Consider the following 26713-nt stretch of genomic DNA (forward strand, 5'->3'; position numbering starts at 1 on the left):
GCTTCTCTCTCAACCGTTCATTTCCTATGTTATGCAAGGTTATATCCTTTTCTGCATGAGCAGAACCAAACCAGCTGCAGCTTTGCAGGAGAAAATGTGTTTTCAATTAGGAAGCTGGCCTGAATATTGAACCACAGCCCTACTGCTCCCCTAATTGAGCCATCATGGAGAGGGCCTACAGGAAGACGCTGCAGTCACCAGGCCGCTGGGTTTCGGAGGAGGAGAATTAAAACACACGGTCGTCGTCACTGCCACGACCGTCACCACTGCCACCACAGTCACCCTGACTACCAGGTGCGTAAAAAGGCCCAAGAGTCTGAAGATGGCCGTGTTGGCTGAGAAGGAAGTTCCCCTGGAAACGGGTCAGGACGGCAGCCTCCCCTGACCTCCAGCCAGAGCCTGCCGTGTCCTCAGGGTGCCTGGCCCGCCCTGTGCTCACCTGTCAAATGAACTTATTTACAAAACAGAAACAGACTCACAGACTTAGAGAACAAACTTACGGTTACCAGGGGGGAAGGACGGATTGGGAGTTTGGGACTGACATGTACACACTGCTATATTTAACATAGATAACCAACAAGGACCTACTGTATAGCACAGGGAACTCTGCTCAATATTCTGTAATAGCTTAAATGGGAAAAGAATTTGAAAAAGAATAGATACATGTATATATATAACTGAATCACTTTGCTGTACATCTGAAACTAAGACAACATTGTTTTGTTTTGTTTTGTGAATAAATTTTATTTATTTTACTTTTGGCTGCGTTGGGTCTTTGTTGGTGTGCGCGGGTTTTCTCTAGTTGTGGTGAGCAGGGGCTACTCTTCGTTGTGGTGCGCGGGCTTCTCATTGTGGTGGCTTCTCTTGTCGCGGAGCACGGGCTCTAGGCGTGCAGGCTTCAGTAGTCGTGGCGCATGGGCTCAGTAGTTGTGGCTCGCGGGCTCTAGAGCGCAGGCTCAGTAGTTGTCGCGCACGGGCTTAGTTGCTCCGCGGCATGTGCGATCTTCCCAGGCCAGGGCTCGAACCCACGTCCCCTGCATTGGCAGGCGGATTCCTAACCACTGCACCACCAGGGAAGTCCTAAGACAACACTGTTAATCAACTATACTCCAATATAAAATAAAAATTTAAAAAAAAAGGGGGGACACTGGGCTCAAACTGGCAGATGCCTTTGAGGCCCCAGGGAGGGGAGGCCACCTTATTTTTCTTGTGGGTCACTAGGAACCTGGTGCAGAGCCTCAAACACAGGACTCGGTGAGTCCTTGCTAATGAGGAGAAGGTAAGAGGGAGGAAACTTCAGCTGAGAATACCTCCCTCACCCAGCTCGGTCAGGCAAAGAGGGAGATACACAGTCGGGGAGAAGATGCAGGCCCTTGAAAGGAAAAAGTTAGCAGCAGGCTGAGATGGTCTGCAAAAGGAACGAAGGAGGCAGACTTGTAGCTCGGTCTTAACGGATGGAAACGATTTTTATAGGTGAGGAAGAGCAAAAGGTTATAATAACGGAGGCTGTGACTTTAGGAAAAGGGCAGAGGCAGGAAACCACAAGGCATGTTCGGTGACGGTAAATAGACCAGCCTGGCCGGAGCAGAAGCCAAGGACATGACGCCTGGAAATACATTTTAAAGAGAAAACACGGAGCTCCTGACACAGGGATCAAGGGTGCTTGAGCGGGCGCTGAGACCCAGAACTTGACCTAGAGGAACTGCCCTTGGGGGGAGCCTAGCCCGTGGGTCCTACAATCAGCCACGCGTGAGAATCAGTGGGGACTTTGTAAAAGGACAGATTCTTAGGTCCCCTCCCCAGTCTGCTGAATCAGAACCTTGGAGGGAGGAGCTCGGGGAGCTGTATTTCTGGAAACATGGGGTGATACTCAGGCAGCCGGTTGGGCTATCCGGGGACCAGCTTTGGGACCCACCTGTCTGGTCCAATTTTCTCGACTACCAGCCTGCCCACAACACTTAATGTGGTACTTGCTAAGTACAGGTATGATGGGGACATAAGTGCGCGTGTGTGTGCATGTGTAACACACACACTCCCTATCATCTAGATTTCAGAAGCATAAGGCTTAGTATAGGGCTAAACTGTGTTCCAGTAACTAGAAAATAAAGACAATGTCTCCAGGCTCAAAAATCACAAGACAGATACAAACGAAGCCCCACGAGAGATGAGGAGGGGAAGGGTCTGTTTCTGGCGAGGGTATTCTGAGATGACTCGGAGGCTCCAAAGTTTGGGTTGGGCCTTGAAGACAGGGTAGGAGCTGAAAACATCCCTGACAGGTGGTCCCCTGGCCTTTGTCTGAACACTCCCAGTAACGGGAAACTCGCTACCTTGAATGACCGCTCCTTCAAGGAACAGATATAATTGCTGGAAAACGTCCCCTCTTCTGTTCTGCTGCTGATAGTCAACCCACGTACCAGGCCACTGAGTCACACGGGACTTCAGAGCCACGGGGCTCCCTGCCGACGCCCTCGCTCACCCACTCACTTTACAGATGCGCGAAGTCAGACAGAAAGAGGCCCAGGAGCCGCCCGAGTTCACAGCAGACGGAGCGGCAGTGCCCGGGCCAGCGCCCAGCGCCTCTAAACCCCTGCGAAATGTTCTTGGGAGTAAAGCACTCGGGCCTCCTGGCTTTATTTAGCCATGGCCTTTAGATCTGAACGCATAAATATGTGACAGGACAACAGACCCAGGCCACAGGGCACCCTGGAAACTCAGTCACTTTTAACTAATTCATGGACTATTTACCCAACTCAATCCATTTCATCTGTTTTCTTATTAGATCTATCAGACGGACCTGCAAGTGTGCACGGTCCTTTGCTTTACACCGCACTCAGACGTCTTTGGACGAGAGCCTTTCAAGGCAGTTTCCCGTCTCGTGGCCCGTGAGACCCCCGCCCACCCGTCCCCCGCTGGCTGCTCTGGCCTGGCTTCCTCGCTCCCTCGGCCCAGCCCCCCCCCACCCCCCACCCCCGCCTCCTTTCCGGTCCCCACTCCTCCCGAGCACTGCCCCTCCTCGGGGCCTTGGCACCTCCCCGCTCTGCCCGACACTCTCCCAGCTCCGTGCTTGGCGGGTCCTTCTCATCACGCAGGTCTCCCCCCAACGTCACCTCCCACGAGGACCGTCTCTGGAGGAGCCGCCCCGCCCCCCCTGCGCGTCTCCGTTCCTATCACTTCCCTCACAGCACTGTCACCATCTGACATCACTCCTGTGTCCCTTCACTAGGACACAGGCGCCTGTCAACTGTATCCACGGCTGCGCCCTCAGCTCCTATTTGGCCCAGAGCTGCACACAGTCGGCTCTCGGGGGTTTTACTGAATGAGGAAATGAACAGAGAGAGTAAAACCCAGCATCAGAGCCCATGTGGGGTTTCACACGGCCAGACCGAGGCTCTGAATACCATTGGTGCTATGTATACAGTGGACCTTCAGTATAAAGGAAAGTCCCAAATGATGGCTTGGTCCCTCCCGTGGGCCACGTCAGCAGGTGACACTGTGACATCAGTTAACACGCACCCCACTCCTCCAAGGGGCACAGGCTGGGTTGCACCAAAGGGTCTGCACAAAGTTATGGATATTTGTGTCCACGGGGACCAGGCATGCAGCACCAGATCTGATACAGGAGGGGCTGGTTGGAAGGGGAGGGAGCCTGAAGTTGTGTTTGCCGAGCGCTTTACACTAAATGAACATCAGTTGTCCTTATCAAAGACCAGGGAGTTGACTGAGAGGACGGAGGGGCAGAGGGCGCCACCTCCCCACTCCCCGAGCACCATCACTGGAGAACACGGTCTGGGAGGCCAGACGGCCCAGGCCCGCCGTTATCACCCATGTGACGATGGGTGCCTTACCTCCCTGCTCTGGGCTTAGTCTCCTCATCTGCGAAATGAGGATGTTGCTTCCACCCACGCAGCCAATGGGCACCTGCCGCACGCTGACTGGGGCCAGGTCTAGGTGTAGAGCGGAGGCCAACACAGACGGAAAATCTAGAGAGTGGCGGACGTGAAAACTCACATGCACAGAGGAGGGCACTCTGAATGGAACAACTTGCTACAAGAGAAATAAAGGGGCCTCAGTTTGGACTGACCATCAGAGGACACCTCTGTGAGGGGTGACACCTGAGGCGAGCCCTACAGGATGAGTAGGAGAGGGCCGGTCGGGGGGTTGGGGGAACAGCTGGGGCTGGGAGGCAGGCAGCGGCCAGGCCAGGGCACCCCGAAGGCCCAGGGCACTGGGGAGGCCCTGGAAGCAAGGAAGGACCCAATCCTTGCTGATGCATAGAGGAGAGGAGGGGGTTGGGTGGGTAAGAGCGGGAACAGAGACCAGTTAGGGAACCACTGGTCTCGGTGACACACGACACGGCACTGGACAAGCATGTGGGAGACGGCGATGGTGCACTTTGGAGGTGGGATGGAGGAGGTGGGGGCATGGGAGAGAGGAGGCGTCCTGGATTTCCAGCTGAGGCGGCCAGGCCACCTGGGGCGTTATGCCCAAGAAGGTAAGGGTCGGAGGAGGAGGGAATTTCAGCAGGCATGGAAGCCAGAGAAGGGGAGGTGGGCCGTGGGTTAAGAAGTCTTTCCTGCGGAAAACGGCGAGGTCATGTCACACAGGCATTCTCGAAGGAGCTGGGACTCCAAAGAGAAGACCAAGTTAGAGAGAGAAACCTGAGTTTTCCGCAGGCAGATCCTGAGAGATGATACAGCACAGAAGGCCGTTCTTCAGAGGTCTGAAGGGAAAAGGAGGAACAGCCCAAGGAGACTAAAACTCAACAGGCAGAGAAGTGAACAGAAACCTCAGCGGGCACAGTATGACGGGATGTCAAAAGAAGAGGTTATCAAGAGAGGGTCAGGTGGGCTGAATGTCACTGGGGTAAGAGAGCTGAGGACTTAAAGGGTCAAGGAAGAGCGGGGTGGATGCCAGACAGGGGTGGGTATATGCACAGGATGGACGGCTCTTTGGAGAAGCTTGGCCAAGAGGCTGGGGGAGAAAGGAGTCTGTCTCCCTCCCTACCTCACGAGATGGCACATGCTACCACTTGTAGGAATGCTGCTGAGAACACTCCAGAAACTAGCAGAGACTGAAGACACAGGAGGGGGTCCCTGTAGGACTGTGGTTCCTGAGAAAGCAGGAGCTGGGCTTCAAGCCCCAGTGTTGGTGGGGCGGGGGGGGGGGGGTGGGAACCAGTGTTTGAGGAAGGGGCACATCCTCCCACAGTGGGAGCCAACAGGAGAGATGGATACAGCTTTGGAGATCCGCTGGCAGGAAGGTCAAAGCAGCGGCTCCTTTCCGGGATGGCGGAGACCGGGCAGCACATGCCTGAAAAGGCACTGAGCACAGCGCTTGCTAACGGTCCCACAAATGCCATTTTGAACAGCTTCACAAATGTGCTTTATCACAGAAGAAAAATGCAAAGAGATGGGAGAAAATAATACTCAGCTTCTGACATGCGAAAATAGAATTATGTAGCTACTGCCTTGTAAGCACGATTCTCTCTTTTGGAAAGAAGTAGTTCATACTTACAAAAGAGTACGTAAATTACAAATAACAAAATGAACACCTGTGAGTGACAACATTCCCATGACCTTTGAAACCACCTTTGTGCCTATATGCGGCAACCTCTGTTCTGGATTTCCTGTTTAACCTTTCCGTTATGGTTCTATTATATAATAATGCAAATGTATCCTTAAACAGTATCAGCTCAGTATTGCACCATTGTGCATTTCATTCACTTTCCCCTGCTGTGTTGTACTCCACCGTATGACTACATCATTCTTTACTTATTTTTCCTACTGCTGATGGAAAGCGGGTTGTTTCCACTTGTTTACCATTTGCAAACATTCCTGACCTTGTTTCCTGGGGCCCATGTTTAAGTTTATTTAGGGTGTATGTCTGGGAGTGGAAATCCTCTGTCAAAGTATCGGTACTTCTTCAGCTGGAGAATCTGATGCCAGATAGGTTTTCAAAAAGGTTGCACCCGTTTATGCTCTTATCTTGACTTTTGAATTTTGGCCAGCCTGGTAGATACGCATAAGGCGCATTTAGATTATTTTAATTTGTATTTTCCTTGATTATATGGTTGAGCATCTCTTCGTATGTGTCCTGACCATTCTGATTTTCTCTTCTGAGAACGCTGTTCATGGTTTTGCCCATTTTCCTACTGGGATGTTTGTTTTTTTCTTATTAATAGGTAAAAGTTAAAAAAAAAATTTTTCCTGAATGCTAATCCTTTGTCGGCTATGTGTGTGGCAACTACCTCCTCCCGGTTTGTGAGTTGTGGCCAAGGATACCCCATGTATGATGGGTTCACAGTATGGCCCAAGGGGGCAACATTCACATCAGGGGCATTTGATCTTTATTATGAAAAACGTTCAGATAGGTTTGAATCTTTATTATGATAAGTTTCCAACAGATAAGGAAAATGTCTTGAGGGAGGTGGCGCCCTTTCCCAGTTCATAAAGGTGAAACTGAGCTAGCAGCACTGAGCTCACCTTTCACTTCATTTAGGCTGTCTTTCCATGAGAAAAAGAAAGCTTTTACTTTAAAATTTTAATGTAGTTGAAAGTAACAATGTCTTCCTTTATGGTTTCCTGTTTAAGAAATCCTACCCAACCCAAAGTCATCATATTCTGCATTTTCTTCTAAAAGGTCTAAAGTTTTACCTTAAGTCTTTACCTGTAATTTGTGTTTGCATATGGTGTGAGGTAGGGATCTAATTTCATTTAATTCCATAAGGATAACCAATGGTCAGGAGACCATTTATTGAAAAGTCCACCCTTTCCTCACTGATCTGCAACGCCATGTTTGCAATATATTTGGCTTCTGTATATGCACAGGTCAGTTCCTGATTTCTTCACTACGTCCCACTGGTGTATTTATCTGTCCCTGTGCCAATTACTGTAGCTTTGATAATCTGGTTGGGCAAATTCTCTCTTATTCTTATTTACTATTATCTTTGTCATTATTGACCATTTGCTCTTGAATATAAATTCTGGAATCAGCTTTTCAAGTTTCATGAAAAACACTGTTAGAATTTTGATTGAAACTACAATGACTCACTCTATCATCAACTTGGGGAAAACTGATGTCTTTAATAATACAGTAGTGGGAATTTCTTTCCTTGAATACCTTGACTTTCTCCGTTTAACTCTTCTTTAATATTGCTCAATAAGAATGTTATACTTTTCTCCAGAAAGAGTTCCTATGTGTTGTCATATTTACTTCTAGGTATCCTTTATTTTATTGTTGTTATCTGCAGTGGTATCCTTTTTCAGTTTGCTATTGATGTAGAGGATATGCAATTACTTTTTTATATTGATTTTGTATCTAGTAACCTTGTTAAATAATCGAGGCTCACTTGAAAAATGACAGTTTTATTTCTTCTGCTCTAATACTTGTACTTTATTTCTTTTTCTAGTCTTCCATGAAGACTAGTCTTCTAAGACTTCCAGTACAATGTTAAATAAAAGTGGCAACAGTAGGCATTTTTGTCTTGTTCCTGATTTTATAGGGAATGTTTTTAACATCACTGAATATGATGACTGATGCAGGTTTTTGATAAATACCTTTTCCCAGGTTAACAAATTTCCCCTCTATTCCTGGTTTGCTGGTAGTTTGTTTTCTTTTTTTTCAATCGTGAATGAATGTTGAAATTTACCAAATTCTTTTCCTGTAACTTTTGAGATTTTTCCTTTTTAATCTGAGAATGATTACTAACTTGCATTAACTAATTTTTTTCTTTTAAACCACACAGCATTCTTGGGATACATGGAGCTTGATGGAGTCAATTTATTGATACCTTTTTAAAGACTTCTGCGTATCTATTCATAAACAAGACAGACTTTTTCTTTTCTTATACTGTTCTTGTCTGGTTTTGGTATGAAGGTCACACTAGCTTCATAAAATGAGTTAGGAAGTGTTCTCTTTTTCTATTTTCTGAAGGAAAAGAAATTTTCCCAATTTGCAAAAGAAGAGAACTATCTGTTTCGTGAATGATTGATAGGACTCTCCCATAAAACCGTCTAGACCTTGTGGAAATATTTCTGCAATAGTTATAAGGCTATTCAGGTTTTCTACTTCTTCTTTAATCAGCTTTGGTGCATCAGAGAGTACCAGAAATTTGTCCATTTTGCCTGGGTTTTAAAATTTATTGACATAAAATTGATTATAATATTCCCTTACTATCTTTTTAATCTCTACTGCAGCTGCAAAGTTATCCTGTTTTCCTTCCTAACCTTTTTTACCCTTGATTTAGGAAGGTGGTTTGTTCTACTGTAGTAGTTTTTTCAAAGAACCAACTTTTGGGCTGTTTCTTTCTTGGGTCTTTCTTTTCTTTTTCATTCATTTTAATTTATATATTATTACTGCATTTTTTATTTACTTCTTCCTCTTTTCTTCGAGCTTATTCTATCATACTTTCGTAACTTTTTAAGCTGGATGCTAAGCTCATGGATTTTTAGTCGTTTATTTCCCCTCTAATATAAGCAACTAAGTTATTTCTTAAGAGGATTTTCCTCCCTGAGGACACTTGCGTTAAGTATGCAGCTCCCCTACAGCCAAGAGAAGTAGGGCCTAAGCCAACTCCTCACCCCCTCAACCTCTGTACGAGGACCCTTCTCAGGGAGAGGAGCTAGGAGCGGGGGAGGCAATTTGGAAGACTTAGCGTTTTCCTAGAGAGTGTGACTGTCACTTCACTGAAGGGACTGTCTGATTACTGGACTAAAATAAACCTTAAATTGGACTGACCCTCCCCACCTCCGCCTCGCCAATCAGCTGGTTGGGTGTAAGAGTTAAACTTGATGACTTTGCCATAACAATTATGAATAACCATTATGACTGTATGATCCCAAACCTTTCAATCAAGGACAACAAATCGTTATTTACTAGTTTCTTCTAAAGGTATTTCCTGAGCATACCTTCCAGGGTCCCTCTCACATTATGAACAACAACAGATCCTGAAGAAAGGAGAGAGGCAAAGTGCTTTAAAAACTGCCCCCGGGGGAACCTGGCCGTCCCATCATTTATCAATAACCACTTCGAGAGCCCGAATACTTTTTGCTTCTCACTTGCTACGTCGGGTGCTGGGAACACAATGGCCAATAGGACAACATACAGTGGCTGCCTTCACACATTTTACAGACGAAAGGAGAACCGAGACAAAGTGACAGGTGGCTCTCAGGTATGATGACAAATGTGTCACAAGTAGCTCGGAGCACACGATGGGGTGTACCTGGCCCATCCTTTGGGGCTCAGGGAAGACCTTCCTTGAGGAAGTGAGCCAGGTAAAGAGGAAGGAAGAGGAACGTTTCAGGAAGCAGGTCAGCCGTGCAAAGGCCCGGGGGCCAGTGAGGACGCCCAGTGCACAAGGGCCTGGCAGAGACTCAGGATGGCCATGTATGCTGGGACAGGAGGGAAGGAGTGAGCGGACCCTAGAGAGGTGAGCAGTTACTGAACCACGTGGGCCCCACAAACCACAGGCAGGAGGGTGTCTGGATTTACACCGAGCACCATGAGAAAACACCTAAGGGCGTAAATGGCACCCTGGCCCGGCTAGCGTTTCCCGTGACGTTATGACACACAATAAAGAAGTCTTCTCGCAGGAATCCTAAAGGCCTCTGTCTGTGAATTTCTCACTGTCCGAAAACTTTATTTTTATTTTGTTTTGTTTTTTTCTTTTGGGGATCTCAAGTAAGGAAGAAATCTATACAAATTCTGAGGCAAAGATTACCTTTTCACTAACACAGTACTTTCTTCTAGGGGACCTCAAGCACATTGGGATGAACTCAAAGAATATATCTGATAAATAAAACTGCAGCAGCAGACACTCAAGCGATGGGTACGAGAACGAGCCTCTGGTTACTAGAGAAGGTGGCTTTTTAGAAAAACAATGGATCCCCCACCCCATCTAAGCATCAGGACACGCGGCCCCTGGTCATCCCTGCACTCGTGGTCCCCACGTGCAGTTACCCACTGCTATGCAAGCTCAGTCTTCAGAAACGAGCAGGATTTAGCCCCCTCTGCTCAAATCAGCTTATTGGAAAGCATACATTATTTAACATAAATATAGCAATTAGCAGCAGCTTGGTAGATATTAATGGTGCTATAAAAATATTTACTTTTCAAATAGCCTTAAAAAAAAAAATCAGGCAAATAGGAAGCCTAGATGTCTCACAGGCATTTTAAATTTAATATATATTGCCAGAAGTAAACCCATCACCCCGACAGAATGTGGGATAATCTACACAACTGGCTTAGAGTCTTTAAAAAAAACAACAACAACAAAAAAAACAATAACAATAACAAAGGTGAGGGGGTGGAGAGAGTGTCTATATGAAAAGAGAAATATATATATATATCCATCAAATGCAATGTAGAGCAGTTATAAAACACATTTTAGGGGTAACGGGAAATTTCATTTTGGATAGAATATCAGATATCATGAAATTCGTGTTATTTTCCCAGGTGTGATACTCGGGGTTACTGTGCAAATGCCCTTAATTTTAGGAGACGCCCATGTCGCTGAGGGTGTGGGGTGGCCGGCTAGCTGCAACTCACTTCCAAATGTTGAGCAAAGGGGTGGGGGGAGGGGAGCAAACGTGGCACAACGTTGACAGGTGAGGAGTCTGGGTAAACGGTGCTCAGCTGTTCCTTATACCAGTCTTTCTACTTTTAGGTAGGTTGGAAATTTTTCAGAAAGAATGAAAAACAAGCAAACAACAGAAACAGCACCCTGAGCTATTTCAACCAGAGAAACACTAAGCCGATGGGTCTCACAAAAGCTGCTGAACAGGTAGAAGAAGAGCTTAGATCACATGTGGGCAGGTGTAAGGTGATGGCTTTACTCAGAAGATGAGGGTTTGGAGATGTAATTCTGAGGAAAGGGCAATTCAAGTCCTTCCGAGACCTGGGCTACTGATGTCCTTCTGTGCCTTAGGGAGCCAAGCACGGGGTAGCGGGGCACTTCCTGCAGCAGGAAATTATAAACAGAGAGAGGAGCCCCCCCGCCTGCACTGCTCTCAAATCTGCAGCCATCACCAGCCTCACTGCGGCTGTTGCCCTCACAGGCAACCCTCGCCGTCCTGGAATCGCCTCTCTGGCCTCCGCCGCCTCCTTGGATCCCACACCTTCTGCTGTCACCCGCGTGCTGAAGAGTTTGCCAAATGGCAGCCCCGATCTCTCGCTGGAAGCTCGGGGGGGGGGGGGGCGCCAGGATCCCAGCCTCTTGGCACTCCCCAACTCACCCCCTCACTTCCCCGCATCCAGCCCCTCCTCCCGGGCTCTCTGTGAGTTGGGAAGCTGCAGGAACACAAAATTTCTAAGATCCCACCGGCGTGGGTTCCTTAGAGGACTTGTAAACAGTCTTGGCTCCTTCTCCTGGCTGTCATTACTAGGTCGTCACTCCTACAGGAGAAGCTGAGAGGGAGTAATTCCCCGACACTAACATCATTTCTGGTTTTCTGAAATTCACCGAGGGTCTACACAAAGGGCAGAGAAGGAGCAGGCGTGTCACCCACCCCGACTGCCCGCGTAATCTGTGATGAACAGCATCCAGGGCACACAGGTCTCAGATGACCGGCCGCCTGCCTGCCACCTTGCCTGGCCCTTCTCTGGAAGCATCCATGAGAAAACGTTCCTTATACTGAGCCCAAACCCACTCCTCGTGGCTTCTGCCTGTGAAGTTCCTCTTTCCCCCACGGCTGTGCATGAAGGCACCAGACTGACGGAGCACGTCCTTTCTGCATGGGAGACTTCGTGGCTGCAGCCCCCAGCCAGCTCAGGGGACCAGTGAGCTCGGGGAGGTCTGTGGGCTCCGAGGCTGGGGTCTGAACAAGCCCAATCCACCGTGGGAAGTGCGATACGCCGGCCACTGCTCCCCGGATTCCTCCGCGGCTTCCGACATCCCGAATCCCGCCTCCCCGCCCACGTGGGCTTTAATCGCGGAATCGGTGGAAGCCTCACTTTGAGGAGCCCGTCACCTGCACGTGGACGGGTCGGTGCGGCCGGGGAGGCTCCCTCCGAGCAAGTACACTGCCAGTGGCACTTACTTTATGAGAACAGGAAGAAAGCGTGATGAACAGAAAGGCGGCTCAGGATGCAAAAGAAACATAAACGCTTACCTCCCCTTGGAAGCTCTTCAGCAGGGGCGCTACCTGCTTGCGCAAATCCTGGGGCGAGAAGGTGGGTCAGGAAGCAGCCATGGGAGAAGAAAAGAGAAGGAAACATTCGTTAAGGTCTCCTAAAAACAGCTTCGAATGCGGTGCTGGTTACCATTACATAAAGCAACCCCGGTGCCTCTCCTGTCCCCTTCCCTCCCTCATACACGTAAATAACGCCAACTGTGCCCCATTGTTTAAATGAACTCACTTAAGAATACCACTAAGCTTTATTTTCTCTGAGTCCTGGTTATATACACCTCATTTTGAATATGCTGTGGACTAAAGTTTTTGCTGGTGTCAGTCTAAGACAATTTGCTTAGAATACCACAGGAATATTATAAGGTAGGTTTGATTTGCTTGTATCTGAAGTGGATTTGGGTCACCATCCTGCATTTTAGCTGCTACTTTTGGGCACTATTCATGGGAGGTACATGGATTTTGAATCCATGTCTGATACAGTCACTGGAAATTTTATCCTAAGCCACCAGTACCCGTTTCAGAACCTGCGAACATTTTATCTTATTTAAAATGAAGTAATTGACTAATGCACAACATAGTGATTACAGTCAACAATACTGTATTATGAACTTCAAAGTTGCTAAGAGATTAGATCTTAACTGTTCTCAGCATAAAAGGAATACTAAGGATGTGACGTGATAAAGGTGTGAGCTAATGCTACTATGGCCATTATACTGTAATACATAAATGGCTGTACAAACCAACATGTTGTACACCTCAGACTTACACAATCTTACATGTCAACTCTATCTCAACTTTTAAAAAATAGAAAAAAAAAGAAGTAACGGAGAAAATACTTCAAACACTTTGAAAGGACTCGTGTAAGGCAACATCTCCTTTACTGAGAGCTGGGGCATATAAGGTATTTACTGAGCCCGGTAACCTATGTGCCAGCCCCCTATGTGCCAGACCCGGTTCAGTAAGTCTGGGCCAAGGCCTAAGCACCTACATTTTTTTGAAGCTCCGAGGCTGATGCAGACTCCCAAGTAAAACGGACTTGTGTTGGTAAAGGTGTACCAATCCAACCATAACATGGGGAGAAAGTAAAACATTATTTCAGAAAAAGAGCCCCTGTGCTGTGGGAGAACATAAAAGGAAGGATAAATTCAGGTTAAGGAGATGAAGAGCAGTGTCACAGGGGAGGCAGCATCTGAGCTGGGGAGACAGGCAGGATTTTTGTAGGGGCCAAGGAGAGGGCCCGGGGACACGAATCCTTGGCCTCTCTGCCTCTGGAACGCTGCAGCTCTCTACGTAGCCCTGGCTCTGGGCCTACTCAGGCCCTGAGCTGAGCTGTGTGTACACACGGGCTCGCTGGCATCTGCTCTTTTGGTAACTGCCTTTTGTGTTCCTTTAGCCAAGCACCCAAATGAAAGGGGCCTCCATCCCACGCTCTGAATCCAGCTCGAGACCACAGCGCACGGCTCTGCGGCGTTAGGAAGAACGACGGCTCCAGGTATCCTGTGCTCCACTGTTCTTTGTGGTTTCCCTCTGGACTGCGGCCTGTGACATTTTGGTGCCAGGAAGCCCTTCTAAGAATCTGAGGACAGCTATCGACCTTCGCCTCTGGGAGAAAACTCTGCAAGTTACTTCACTGAGGGCTTCCTAACGCCTACCTACAGACCCAGGTGAGGATCCCTTGGTTCCAGCCCACGGGGTTGTATACAGTTGCCACCAGCTCTTTATGTTCAAATGTAACTTGATTAAATTAAAAAATTCAGCTTCTCAGTTGCAGGAGCCACATTTCAAGTACTCAGTAGACACGTGAGGCTGGTGGCCACGGCACTGGAATGCAAAGACACAGGACATCTCCACCGCTGCAGAGTGACCTAACAGACAGGGCTGTACCATAAGCTCTTTGCCAAACCTAATTAACCCACATTGATTTGTATTGTAACCTGTGAAAGTATTTGCTCAAGAGGAATTATAGTTTCCCCTTTGATTATACATTTTCCGATAGGTTGCGTCCTTAAAGGTGACTTCCTTGGAGAAGTCCTTTTGTTCCTCCATTGGGTCATTTTCTCTATTTTTACACCAAACTCCATGGCAAAAAAATAATCAAACTCTTTGCCAGCCTCTCCTTAAATAAACAAGGCTATCTGCGGTAAGCACGGTAACGGCCCCCAAAGATGTCCATGTCCTCGTCCCCAGAACCTGTGACTCTGTTAGGTTACATGGTAAAAGGGACTTGGCAGATGTGATTAGGTCAGGGACCTTGAGTTGGGGAGATGACCCTGGAGTATCCAGGTGGGCCTGATGTAATCGCAATGGTCCTGATGAGAGGGAGGAGGGGGGTGAGAGTCAGAGGGGATGTGAGATGGAAGCGGAGGTCAGAACAACGGAGGGCACAAGCCAAGGCTCGCAGGCGGCCTGAGAAGCTGGAGGAGGCGAGGAGACTATTCTCCCCTGGAGCCTCTACAGGAACGTAACTCTGCCCGGTAAAACCCATTCTGGACTCTGACCTCTGGCGCTGTCAGATGACAAGTTTCTACTGTTCTCGGCAACCCAAGTCTGGTAGTTTGCTACAGCAGCAATAGGAAACGAATACACTATCTCATTTAGCCCACTGTGCTTTTCGGCCACATAGAGGATAAGATATAACACCGAAAGGGAGAGTGAGGGGCAAGAGGCTGCCAAGGGTGAAGAGTGACGGAGGAAAGATTACGGGCTGGCCCCAGACAGGGTCAGTAAAGCCTACGTTTCCATCACGAGGAATAAACCTGGCTTCTTTGGGAGAAACTCGGCCGCTGCAGGTAACTACTCAGGAAGTCTACACACAGGGAGCTCACTGTGCCCCGGGAAGGGGTTACATGGCCTGGATTCTCTGTGGGGGTCGGGGGGACATGAAGGTGGAAACAGCCCTCAGGACTCTGAGGGGGGTGGGCCAGTCCCCTTGCCTCCCCCAGGAAGGGACAAGCAGGCAGCATGATCGCACTGAGGTACTTTGGTCACAAACTGCAAACACAAGATGATGGATGGAGTTTGCTGTTTGATTTCCCAAAAGGCTGACTGTGAGGAAGGCGATTCGTTACTGAGGTGTCATGTACCCCCGGGGTCCACACTAACCACAGGTGGGGGGTAAAGGGCGTTAACGGTGCGTGCCCTCGCTCGAACAGGGGTGTGGCGAATCTTCCCCTCAAAAGACCACAGACTCATATTAATCTAATTTAAAAATAAGACATGAACAGGTCAAGGATGAGAACCTCTACGCAATGCTTGCCTCCCAACTGCTGGTGGGAAGCCATGGGCTTCAGGTGGTCTTTGACTTACCAGGGAGCCCTCAGGTGGTCTGGGAGCCATGGGCGTGCGCTGAGGGCCTGCCTTGCTCCATCTGACGGCTGGTAGCACCTGATGGCCCTCGGGCTCTTGAAAGGGGGACCCCTAAGGCCTCCAACACACCTGAATTGGATACTGCAGAGCCGGAAGCAGCCAGGCTCTGAGGTCAGGCACGGCATACGCTTCCTGTCTCCTCTCACTCCGAGTCTGTGAAGGGGGCTGTACTCAGAGTCAGGAGTGTACCCTCCTCCTTCCAGACTGGGGGTTGCTTGAGGGCAGGGGATGGGTTTTGGTCACGCCCCCCCCCTCCAACTCCAGCATCCAACGCGGGGCTGGGGGATATTTTGCTGAGGAAACCTAGGCCCGAGGGGCCTTAAATCCAGAAGGGTGGCCTACGGAAGCCGGTTATAATCCACGCCAGGGCCCTTGTCCCAGAGAGGCCCCCCACACAGCCTGCTCCCCCCAGCGCACAGCAGCGAGGGCTGCAGGGCAGCCCTGGGTGGGGTGCACAAGGCCCCCTCTGAGGCCACGGACCGGTCAGCGGAAAGACCTCTGTTGCCTCTGCCTAGAACGGGCTGGTCACACAGAGGGGGAACTCAGAGGGCATGGAATGGGTGCATGAGCAAATAAAGTAAAGAACAAACAATCTCTCAAAGTGTGTTAAGAACCGGGCAAGAGAGAGACTGCCCCGCCTGGATGTGAGCCCTCGAGGCTGGGGTCCATCTCCCAGGCCAGCGCTGCCAGCACAAACGAGTGCCAGCCACCTGTGTGGCTGACAACGTTCAACAGCTCCCTTCGAAATGCAAAAAGAAACAGAGGAAATCAATTTTAGTTACACTTCACCCAATATATCCAAAATATTGTCATTTCCTATGTAACCAATATAAAAATTATTAACGAGATAGTGTACATTCTTTGTTGGTATTAAGTCTTTGAAACAGGCGGCGCTTCCCCCCACCTCTCCGTTTGGACTGGCTGCATGTCGAGTGGCCCCTCGTAGCCGCACACGGCCGGTGGCCACCACGTCGGGCAGCTCGGGGCTAAGCGATGTGCTCACAGATCAGGGCTCTCCTGGGGGAGACGGTTAAGGCTGGCGAGCCCCCCACCCCCCGACGGCAGGAGGGAGTGGTGAAAGAGCCAGAATCAGGAGAAGGAGGAGAGTCGGGGGAACACAAGGTCAAAAGGAGGCAGCTTCAGGAGGGAAAAGGTACTGGTGTCAAATGTCGCCACGGACGCCGGGCCTGGGAGCACCGTTGGGTCGAACATCCAGGAAGCGCTGAGCGCAGCTGAGTAGAGTCGGGGGCTGGAAACCAACGTGTGAGGGGCTGAGGAAGAGGCTGCAGTGAGTGTGAGGTGGAGGAAGAAGCGAGACAGGGTTGGGGAGCCCCACGGGGAAGGGGGTCGCGGGCGGAAGTTAATGACAGTTCCCACTTGGCGAGTGTCTAAGTGAGGGAGGGGCTTCAGATACAGGATGTTCATTTGCTTTTCACTATAACTCTGCCAACCGAAGGGACTGGTACCCACACGTCACACACACGGATGCCTGAGGCTCTGAAAGGGAAGGAGATTTGTCCAAGGTCGCACAGCGGGAAGAGTCAGGATGTGAACCCAGAGCTCTCTCCAAGGCCCACGCCACACGGCGGTTTTGTAAAGGAATCCATCACCTCGGACACCAGCACTGTGGGGGGCACACACGGACCACTCAAAAGGCTTGTAATGGGCCCAAGCTCGGAGGGGAAACGGCGAAGCTGGATGGGGTCATGGAATGTGAGAGCTGGTAGGGCCAAGGCATTTGAGACCCTGTGAAGAGAAGAGGAGGGAGAGCCGGAGTGGAGGTGCAGCCTTGGGGGCAGGCACCCGGGAGCCCTGGCGCTCAGCCCACAAAAGAGCGCCTCTTGGGCTTCCCTGGTGGCGCAGTGGTTGAGAATCTGCCTGCCAATGCAGGGGACACGGGTTCGAGCCCTGGTCCGGGAAGATCCCACATGCCGCGGAGCAACTAGGTCCGTGAGCCACAACTACTGAGCCTGCGCGTCTGGAGAGCCTGTGCCCCGCAACAAGAGAGGCCGCGATAGTGAGAGGCCCGCGCACCGCGATGAAGAGTGGCCCCCGCTTGCCGCAACTAGAGAAAGCCCTCGCACAGAAACGAAGACCCAACACAGCCAAAAATATAAATTAATTAATTAATTAATTAAAAGAGCGCCTCTTACTCGGCTCGCCCCGGGTCCACCCCAAGCCCCGCCAGACTGCACAGGGCCAGCCTCATGAGAGCACCAGCTTTGAGAAGTTCAGCAGATGGCAAAAGTATTTCTAGAGCGCTCCAGGGTGGTGGAAGAGCCACGCCTCTCATAATGGTAGTAAATAAAGTAAACTGGTCTCCACTGCCCCTGGTCTTAACCAGCGGGCAAAAAATCGTGTCTTTGGGCATAAAAAATCGTGTCTTTGGGCATAATCGCGTCTCACGGCAGACCTTCTAAAATAACCTCTTAAGATGTTAAAGCTGGATGTGTGTGTTTGTACTCAAGCACACACATCTATCTGAAGACAGCTGGAGAGAAAAAAGGCCCTAAATAGTCACACCCATACACACACAAAGTGATGTACTTGGAGTCACCAGCTAAAACAATCACTCATTCCCATTTTATTTTGGGCACCCTGAGAAATTCCTTATCTAATGCTGCTACCTCCAAATATTACCTGGTTTAGTACCAAACTAAGAACCCAGAACCAAGGATGCTGACTTCTGACCCGTGGACCGCTCCGTCATTGGTTAGTGAGGACATGACATGCTGCATTGTCCTTTCCTATTAATTAATTAATTAATTAATTAATGGCTACGTTGGGTCTTTGTTGCTGTGTGCGGGCTTTCTCTAGTTGCGGCAAGCGGGGGCTACTCTTCGTGGCGGTGCGCGGGCTTCTCACTGCGGTGGCTTCTCTTGTTGCAGAGCACGGGCTCTAGGCGTGCAGGCCTCGGTAGTTGTGGCTCTCGGGCTCAGTAGTTGTGGCGCATGGGCTGAGTTGCTCCGCAGCATGTGGGATCTTCCTGGACCAGGGCTCGAACCCGTGTCCCCTGCATTGGCAGGTGGATTCTTAACCACTGTGCCACCAGAGACGTCCCTGCATTGTCCTTTTAGAACAGAGTGCCCTTTGCTCTCTGGACAGCACCAAAAACTACAGCTGTTACCACTCCCAGTCATCGCAGGGGACCACGTGCCCTTCTGTGCAACTGCAAACTGAAGAAAACGGGGTCCACGCCAGTCAAAACCCCACTGGCGGGACTTCCCTGGTGGTGCGGTGGTTAAGAATCCGCCTGCCATTGCAGGGGACATGGGTTCGAGCCCTGGTCTGGGAAGATCCCACATGCCGCGGAGCAGCTAAGCCCCTGAGCCACAGCTACGGAGTCTATGCTCTAGAGCCCGCGAGCCACAACTACTGAAGCCCGCACGCCTAGAGCCCATGCTCCACAGTAAGAGAAGCAATCGCAATGAGAAGCCCGCGCACCACAACAAAGAGTAGCCCCCAGTTGCCGCAACTAGAGAAAGCCCGCGCGCAGCAACAAAGACCCAACGCAGCCAAAAATAAAGGAATTAATAAATTTAAAAAAACAAACAAACAAAAAACCCACTGGCGTGAATGAGAATTAGGAAATTAACACACGGTCAAGAAACTTAAATTTAGGGTTACCACACTTAATTCAGCAACAGGTTTTTCAGTGCTGTTTCAAATTTTCTTCAATTCTGTATCATTTACTGAGCAGAAAGCAGCAAACATCTTAACACGTAGAGAGTGATGCCCTTGAGATTATTAATATCGGATGTCTGTTGGCAAAACCAGAGTACTGCACTGCGACCTTCTCTCCCTGGAGCACGTGGCAAATAATAAGCGATGTTTATCGAGAGGTGCTTCTATGTGAAAAGCATTTTCATTAGTCTCCAAACCACTGATTCACAACTCATTTTTTAGGTCAGAAAACTGAACAGTAAAATGCTATTGAGGAATTGTCTATCTAATGACTACTGCTGGAGAAACCATTCTGATTTAAAAGCAAAACAGAAATAAAATGATGAAATCACCACGCAGTATTCAGTCACACCTGTGAGGTGCCAGCCAGAAACACAAGACACACAGTCTCTGAACCCAGATGGTCTGAATCTTTGACTCTCTGCCCATTTTGAGCACTTGGGTGGTCTCTGGAAGGCTCTGTTCCCTCTTTGGGACCTGGCACTCTCAATACCCATGACACTTCTCCCATCCACACTGACACATGATGCCAGGGCCGGCATCACAGAATCTCATACCGTGGATTCAAATCTGGTGGCCACCCGGGCCCGCCCCTGAGTCTTGGAAAGAACGGTGCCCAGGACATGGCTGTTTAGGTTTGGAAGGACAAGCAGATGAAGGGCAATAGCCAGGCCACATGTGTCAACAAGAAGAGGCTATGAATTACAAATGCATCTTCCGGGAATTCCCTGGCGGTCCAGTGGTTAGGACTTGGCGCTCTCACTGCAGGGGCCCAGGTTCAATCCCTGGTGGGGGACAAGCCGCATGGCTCGGGTGGGGGGAAAAATGCGTCTTCCAAGTCATAAAATGATCTCTATTTCCAGAAGATTCTAAAGTCCAGATTTCCCGACATGTTTTACTCAGTTTTACAATGCCCTTTTCCCTTTCCCTTTTGCTTCTCTGTAACTCACGTGTGTTTCTCTGGAACGACTCTGCCTACATTGAAGACTCCGACCGTCTGACTGCGTCTCGGTGGCACCTTGTCCTCTGTGGCACAGACCAGGAGTGCGGCCCTGTCTTCTTCGGTGACAACAGGGTCTCCCCAAGAGCACTGGGGGCAGCGTGGAGGGTACCTGTTAAAGGCTCTCCTTTGTGACTCCCGCAGGGCTGCCAGCATCCCTGCCCCGGTGCGGGTGCAGCAGCCGTTAGGGACCCAGCCCTGCGGCACCTGCAGAAGTGGCTTCATCCCTCCGGCTTCTGTTTCAGAACCACCTTGGCCCGGGGTAACTCTTAGCCTCCCCCTGTCTCCTGGTCTTAGCTCACATTTTCTTCACTGTGTTCAGGTGGGGAAGGAGTTTAACCGTTGACAGGGGCCAGGCAAAAATATAAGCCTGGCCGGCATTTAAAACCCTAGGAAATGCTTATGCATGAGCAGGTTCCATGCTACAAACCCGCCTGGAGCTGAAAATATCTCCAAATGAATTCACTAATCCCTCCTCGTTACTCAGGCCTCAAAACAAGGACATTCTGACTGGAAAATGTTTTAGGTGTTTATTCAAAGAAAATCATTCTATCACATAGCCTATTTCACTAAGTTTGATACCGTCAAATGTAAGAGGTACTGTTATTTCATGCCACACCAAGGGAAAAAAAATGCTGCTTATTCAACTGTGATGTCATTGATTTTCATCCTCGCTCTAATGTTGAAGAGGGTGAAATGTGTAAAAGTGTATGTATTATAATTGATAAAATATGGCCACAAAATGAACTAAAGTTAAAATAGATCCCAAGTTGTTTTTATTTTTAAATGACGTGGCCTATATTTTAGGTAGTGCAGCCGCGTTTTTTAAAAAGGGCTCTTGTCTTTTAGAGATACCTACTAAAATATTTATGGATGAAATATGGTTTCTGTTTCAAAATAATTTAATGGGAAGGGGTAATGGGTGAGAATAAGGATGACACAAGTGTGCTCAGGTTTTAGTTCACAGATTTGAGAAAATTCCATTAGCTTTAATTATTTATCAGCAGTCAATTTAGATTATGGTCCTTGACCTATTTTTACAGTGTATGGGCCACCCGGCAATGAAATAAATGAATAGTCCTTTTTCTACAATGGTTGATTTTTCTGAGATAATAGAAATCGAGTTGAAAGAAGGAATGAAACCCCAAACATGTAGTTACCACAACATATAACCTGCCACGCCGCCTTTGTAGCTGGATAAAATGCACATCTTTGTGAGTTTTTTGGTTATTAAATAAGATTACCTTGAAAGGGATAAACTCACTCATGCTATAATTTCTTCCCATTTAAATTTCTTTGCTCCATTTAAAACATGTTCTGTATCTCGGCAGAAAGGCTCTAATACTGACGGATGTGCCTTCAGCGCTGTGCCTAATAAAACTGCATAATGGGAAGGCCTGGCTTTGTGGAGCTGAGCGGAGGGGAGCTCGTGCAGGGCTTGAATGGAGGGTTCCTGGGGCTGAGTGGCAAGGACCAGCTGAGGGCATCCGTAGGCAGAGGATGGACACCCAAGGAGCCATGGCAGAGCAGAGGACCGCTGAGCTCCTGGGTGACAGCAAGTGGCGGTCTTCTTTAGCGAGACTCGTCTGATGATGAAAAGTGGCAGGTTTATCAGATGGGTGATGCCCGAACCTGGCCCTAAGGTGATGAAGGCTGAGGATGGTGCCTGGGACACAGATTCGAGACGCACAGAGGCTCTGGTTTGAAGGTAGCACGTGGCGGCAGCTCAGTGGTACGGGAGAGCCCGAATGCCCCTAACGGTGGGGTCTGGGACCCCTGGATGCCTCAGACCCTTCCAGGGGTCCATGAGGTCAGAACTATTTTTGCTGTTTTCCTTTTCCACTCTCATTCTCATAGAGATGCCCAGTGGAGTTTCCAGACACTGTGTCACGTGTGATGATGTCATCACCCTGAAGTGTTGGCATGTGCGCTTGTGATTTCTTGTGCTTTAAACACGTCTCTAACATGGTCACTACTGATAGATACGCACATGGACACAAACGCTCTCTGGAATCCTCAATATTAAGAGACCAAAATGTTTGAGAAGTAGCAGCTTTAAGGTTTTAGTCTCGGAGCGGAGAACTGGTCGTGGCCCAGAGGTCAAGCCTGTGGGTCCACCGATGACTTGCTGGTGTCCCTTGAAGCAGCTGGGCCAGCCAGCTGCCTCTGGGCCCCGGAACCCTCCCCTGCGTCTCGTGGCACCTGGCTCTCCCGGCCTGAGCTGGCATCACGCTTGCCGGTGGCGCAGGGACTTCCTGCAGCACTCTTGTTGGCCAGGAGTTCAGTGGTGGGGCCGGGGAGGAGGCCACCTCAGGTTCCTCTAATTCTCTAATTACGTCTGATTTGCCTTTAGGTCTGATTTCAAAATATTCTTCCAGGTCCCTTTCTGAAAAAAAATGCTCGTGTCTAAACCTTGAGTTTTATTTCAGAACTACGAAAATACTGCTGTGATTTGTTTGTGTATCTACACATCAATAGGTTTTGAGTTTGTCAAAGAGAAGAACCACGTATTATACACGTAATCTATTATAAAACCATTTGAGCATTTACTCCGCGCAGTGAATGAGCTAGCTGCAGTCCCTGCCCTCCTGGGGCTCACCTCCTAGTGCGAATGGGGAACCAAGTCTAGACAGATGCCCAGTAGACTGCTGAGGGGCCTACACACCCCGACTCCATTCCTGGGACCATCGATGGTGCCAGGCCCAGAGGAGACTCTCGTGAATACTTGTGGACTGAATGAGTAAACAAAAGATGCACTTCCCAGAATCACCACCAAGCTGACCCTTCATGGGACCTGCTGCAAAGGGGATCCACGTGCTAGACGGGACGTGCCTGAAGTGCCTTTTTATCCTGGGACCCTCCGAAAGGAACCAGGAAGTGTGACTCCCACTTCCCCACACACCCGCACGTGTCATTTACTCCGGATCTTCGGCCCTGCTGACATTTAGACAAACGGGCTATTTCGGTAATTTAGAACGCAGATTAAGCCTTCCGTTTAGTGCTTCTACTTCTAGGAATTTACCCATCAGGAAGATCAGAGATGTAGGCAGAGATCTATGTATAAGAATGCTTAGCATGTGTTTGGAAGAGAGAAAAATCAGAAATAATGTAGATGCCAACAGTAGGGGGTTACTTATTAAATAAACTTTCGTAAAGCAATACAGCGGCACATTAGGTAGTCAGTAAAATTATTTTTCAAAGGACAGCTAATACCATGGACTAATGCACATGACTGCCATCCGTTCAACAAATGTTTGTCGGGTAGATGTTATAGGCCCCCAGGCACCGTTACAGGTGCTCCTTCAATCACGAGCAAAACCAATCGGTCCCTGCGCCTCGTGGGGCGCCCGTCTAGCAGGGAGAGGGACGTTACTCACTGACCACCCACAGGAGTGCACTCCACGTGGTCAGCCCTGTAAAGAGGAGGGTCGTGGCGCTGGGGGTATGTTTATGAAGCCGACCTGGCTGGGGCAGCAGGCATTTCCTGCAGGACAGAGGAAGGGGCGCCTGAGCCCAGATCTGGAGGATGATCAGGGGTTAAATGGGGAGAAAGAGGGGAAAAGAAGCCACAAACTGCAAGATGGGTTTACAGTATGACCCCCACGTTGTAAAAATGAATAAACGCACATCTGCACGTGTTTGGAAAAGGATGGCGAGAACTACGTCGGGGTTAAACAGTAGATGAATGGGATTATGGCTTATGTTTCACATCTTCGGCTTTAAATAAATTATATCCTTTTAACCTCAAAAGCGTTCTTTTAAAAATTAAGGATGAGGGCTTCCCTGGTGGCGCAGTGGTTGAGAATCTGCCTGCTAATGCAGGGGACACGGGTTCGAGCCCTGGTCTGGGAAGATCCCACATGCCGCGGAGCAACTGGGCCCGTGAGCCACAGCTACTGAGCCTGCGCGTCTTGAGCCTGTGCTCCGCAACAAGAGAGGCCGCGATACTGAGAGGCCCGCGCACCGCGATGAAGAGTGGCCCCCACTTGCCGCAACTATAGAAAGCCCTCGCACAGAAACGAAGACCCAACACAGCCATAAATAAATAAATAAATAAATAAATAAATAAATAAATTTAAAAAAAAAAAAAATTAAGGATGAGGGTTGAGTGATAGTTCAAAAAAGTAAGATGACTTTAAGGTTTACAGAGCAACTGGGTTACCCCCCGCTGTGGCTCCCCAGTGGCAGAATCCCCAGACGCGGCGCTGTCCACGCGGCCAAGCAAACAGCCAGGCGTTATTTCAGCCTGTGCACAGCCCACAAAGAAAATAAATACGGTACCTGCTAATGCATAGCTAAACTAGACATATTTCTCCAAAGGAGAATTATTTTATAAGTACAATAAATATTAGCAGGAAACCTACTGGTCCGCCACGTTTTACATTTTTTTCATTATATAAAAATACTATGGTTGCGGGAAAACCATGCTACAAACGATATGTACAGCATAAGCTCTATTGTTTTAACGTATGTAATATTTATGAACCAAAAAAGATTAGAAAGATCTAAAGCATCAGCGCTAACATTTATGTCTTGGATTACAGGTGATTGATTGCTATCTTCTTTAAATGCAAATTTCTGTAATGAACATTCATACTTTTTGTAATCAGAGGATAAAGTCTCAGATCTCAGACAATAATGGGGACACTTAAAACATCATCTCACCAATAAAGATGTTAAAAATATATATATATGTTACCAAACTTACACAAAAAGGAATAAAAGTCAGAACCATGAAAAACAAAACAAAACAAAACATCATCTCAAACCAGCACCAAAGGGGCAGAGACAGACCCCACATACAGATCCTGGACTCAGCAGGCAAATCATAAAACAAGGACAGATTTCACCAAGGAGACAGAAAAAGAAAAGATTTAAAATCAGATCTCATACAGAATGGATAAACAATAAGGTCCTACTGTAAAGCACAAGGGATTATATTCAATATTCTGTGATAAACCATAATGGAAAAGAATTTTAAAAAAGGAATGTGTGTGTGTGTGTGTGTATATATATATATCTATCTATATATCTATCTATATATCTGAATCACTTTGCTGTACAGCAGAAATTAACACAATATTGTAAATTAACTATATTTCAATTAAAAAAAAAATCAGATCTCAGTTGCAGCGTGCGGGATCTTCGTTGCCGCCTGAGGGATCTTTAGTAGCGGCATGTGGGATCTAGTTCCCCGACCAGGGATCGAACCTGGGCCCCCTGCATTGGGAACACGGACTCTTAACCACTGGACCACCAGGAGAGTCCCTCTTTCCCACATCTGATCTCAGTTTTCTTTGTTTTCCCACCCGGAAAGCCTTACTTCAAGTTTATTCATCACTTGTGTGCAACTAGCTTACCTAAAATTAAGCAGCATGGAAAAGATATACCTTTGTCTTGGCTTAATAATCACTACATATTGTTTACTAATATTTACTCGCTTCATAGAGCTGCTCAGAGGAATAATTAATAATGCACGATGGGAAAATCTACTAGCAGATGCAGAGCACACTGTAAATGCTTTTTCAGACACCCACTCAAACACACACATGGAAACAAAGGCAGGATCCTTCAGCCACAGGGTCCTGTGCTTTAGCAGCAGAACGAGGTTCTTAGTGACCCCCAGGCAACCAGAAGGCTCCAGAGACAAGGGATCCAAACAGGGATCTTATAATTTTTTCACGCATTTTCTTTTTTGGAAACTACTACTGCATAGGAAATGCAGGCCATAATTTCTTAATTTCTAAATGGAATTATTTATATCATATGGCTGAAAACCAAGCCTAAGAAACATGTGACTCAGTGGCAACTAGGGAATTTAAACCTTTGGAATCAGACTTTATGTTTAAAGATGCTCAGAGGGCTCCCAAGGGATTACCCCAACCTAGCAATTGAGGAGAAACAGAAGCTTCAAAAGCAAAGAGAGACTCCCTGGGGGCTTCCTGGCCTGGGTACACTTCGGCATCCCGGATGGCCAGCTAGCATGCTCCGGGGAGGGGACCCGACTTCACTCCAGCAAAGGAAGTCCATTCGAGGGCACCAAGGAAGCACCTCCTTAGTTTCACCCAGGCTTCTCCAGCAGGCCCCCAGAGACCCCAGAGGTCAGGGATGAGGGTTATGATGCCCGGCAAGGGCGGGGAGGAAAGGTGAGTTACCCATCCCGCTGATCAAGCTGTGGCCTCGAGGCCCGAAGATGACTTCATCCAGTGACTCTCCCGTCTGGTTAGTCTGCACAGCTCGAGGACCCTGTCTAAAGCGACATCTTCTTGGTACTGATTTGTTCCGAAGCACGTGTGTCATTTCAAAATTAGCACATTTCACGGGAAATCCTGGGGGGGGGGGGATGCGGGTGCCGTGCCGTGGGGATCCCCAGTGTCCCTCACGCTTGCTCTCTGGGATGCTGTAATGTATCTTCTACAGGCGCGGGGAGCAGTGACCCACTGAGAGGTCCAGCGAGGTCGGGCTCGTCCAGGTCTGCTGCTCGGAGCAGTGCTGCAGGCCCGGAGGGCAGGAACCAGGCGCAGCTCGGAAGCCGCTG

At 48.7% G+C, this 26713-nt stretch overlaps 1 protein-coding gene across 6 annotated transcripts in view; it reads right to left on the bottom strand.

Moving 5' to 3' along the window:
* CUX1 (cut like homeobox 1) overlaps window positions 1-26713 on the bottom strand; it is a 371822-nt gene that overhangs the window by 186658 nt on the left and 158451 nt on the right. For all 6 annotated transcript variants that reach the window (XM_068565281.1, XM_068565280.1, XM_068565279.1 and 3 more), the window contains exon 3: window positions 12108-12155. In XM_068565281.1, coding sequence (XP_068421382.1) covers window positions 12108-12155 — 48 coding nt within the window. The remainder of the gene's footprint in view (window positions 1-12107; window positions 12156-26713) is intronic.

This window comes from Eschrichtius robustus, chromosome 16, assembly GCF_028021215.1.
Source record: "Eschrichtius robustus isolate mEscRob2 chromosome 16, mEscRob2.pri, whole genome shotgun sequence".
Lineage (NCBI taxonomy): Eukaryota > Metazoa > Chordata > Mammalia > Artiodactyla > Eschrichtiidae > Eschrichtius > Eschrichtius robustus.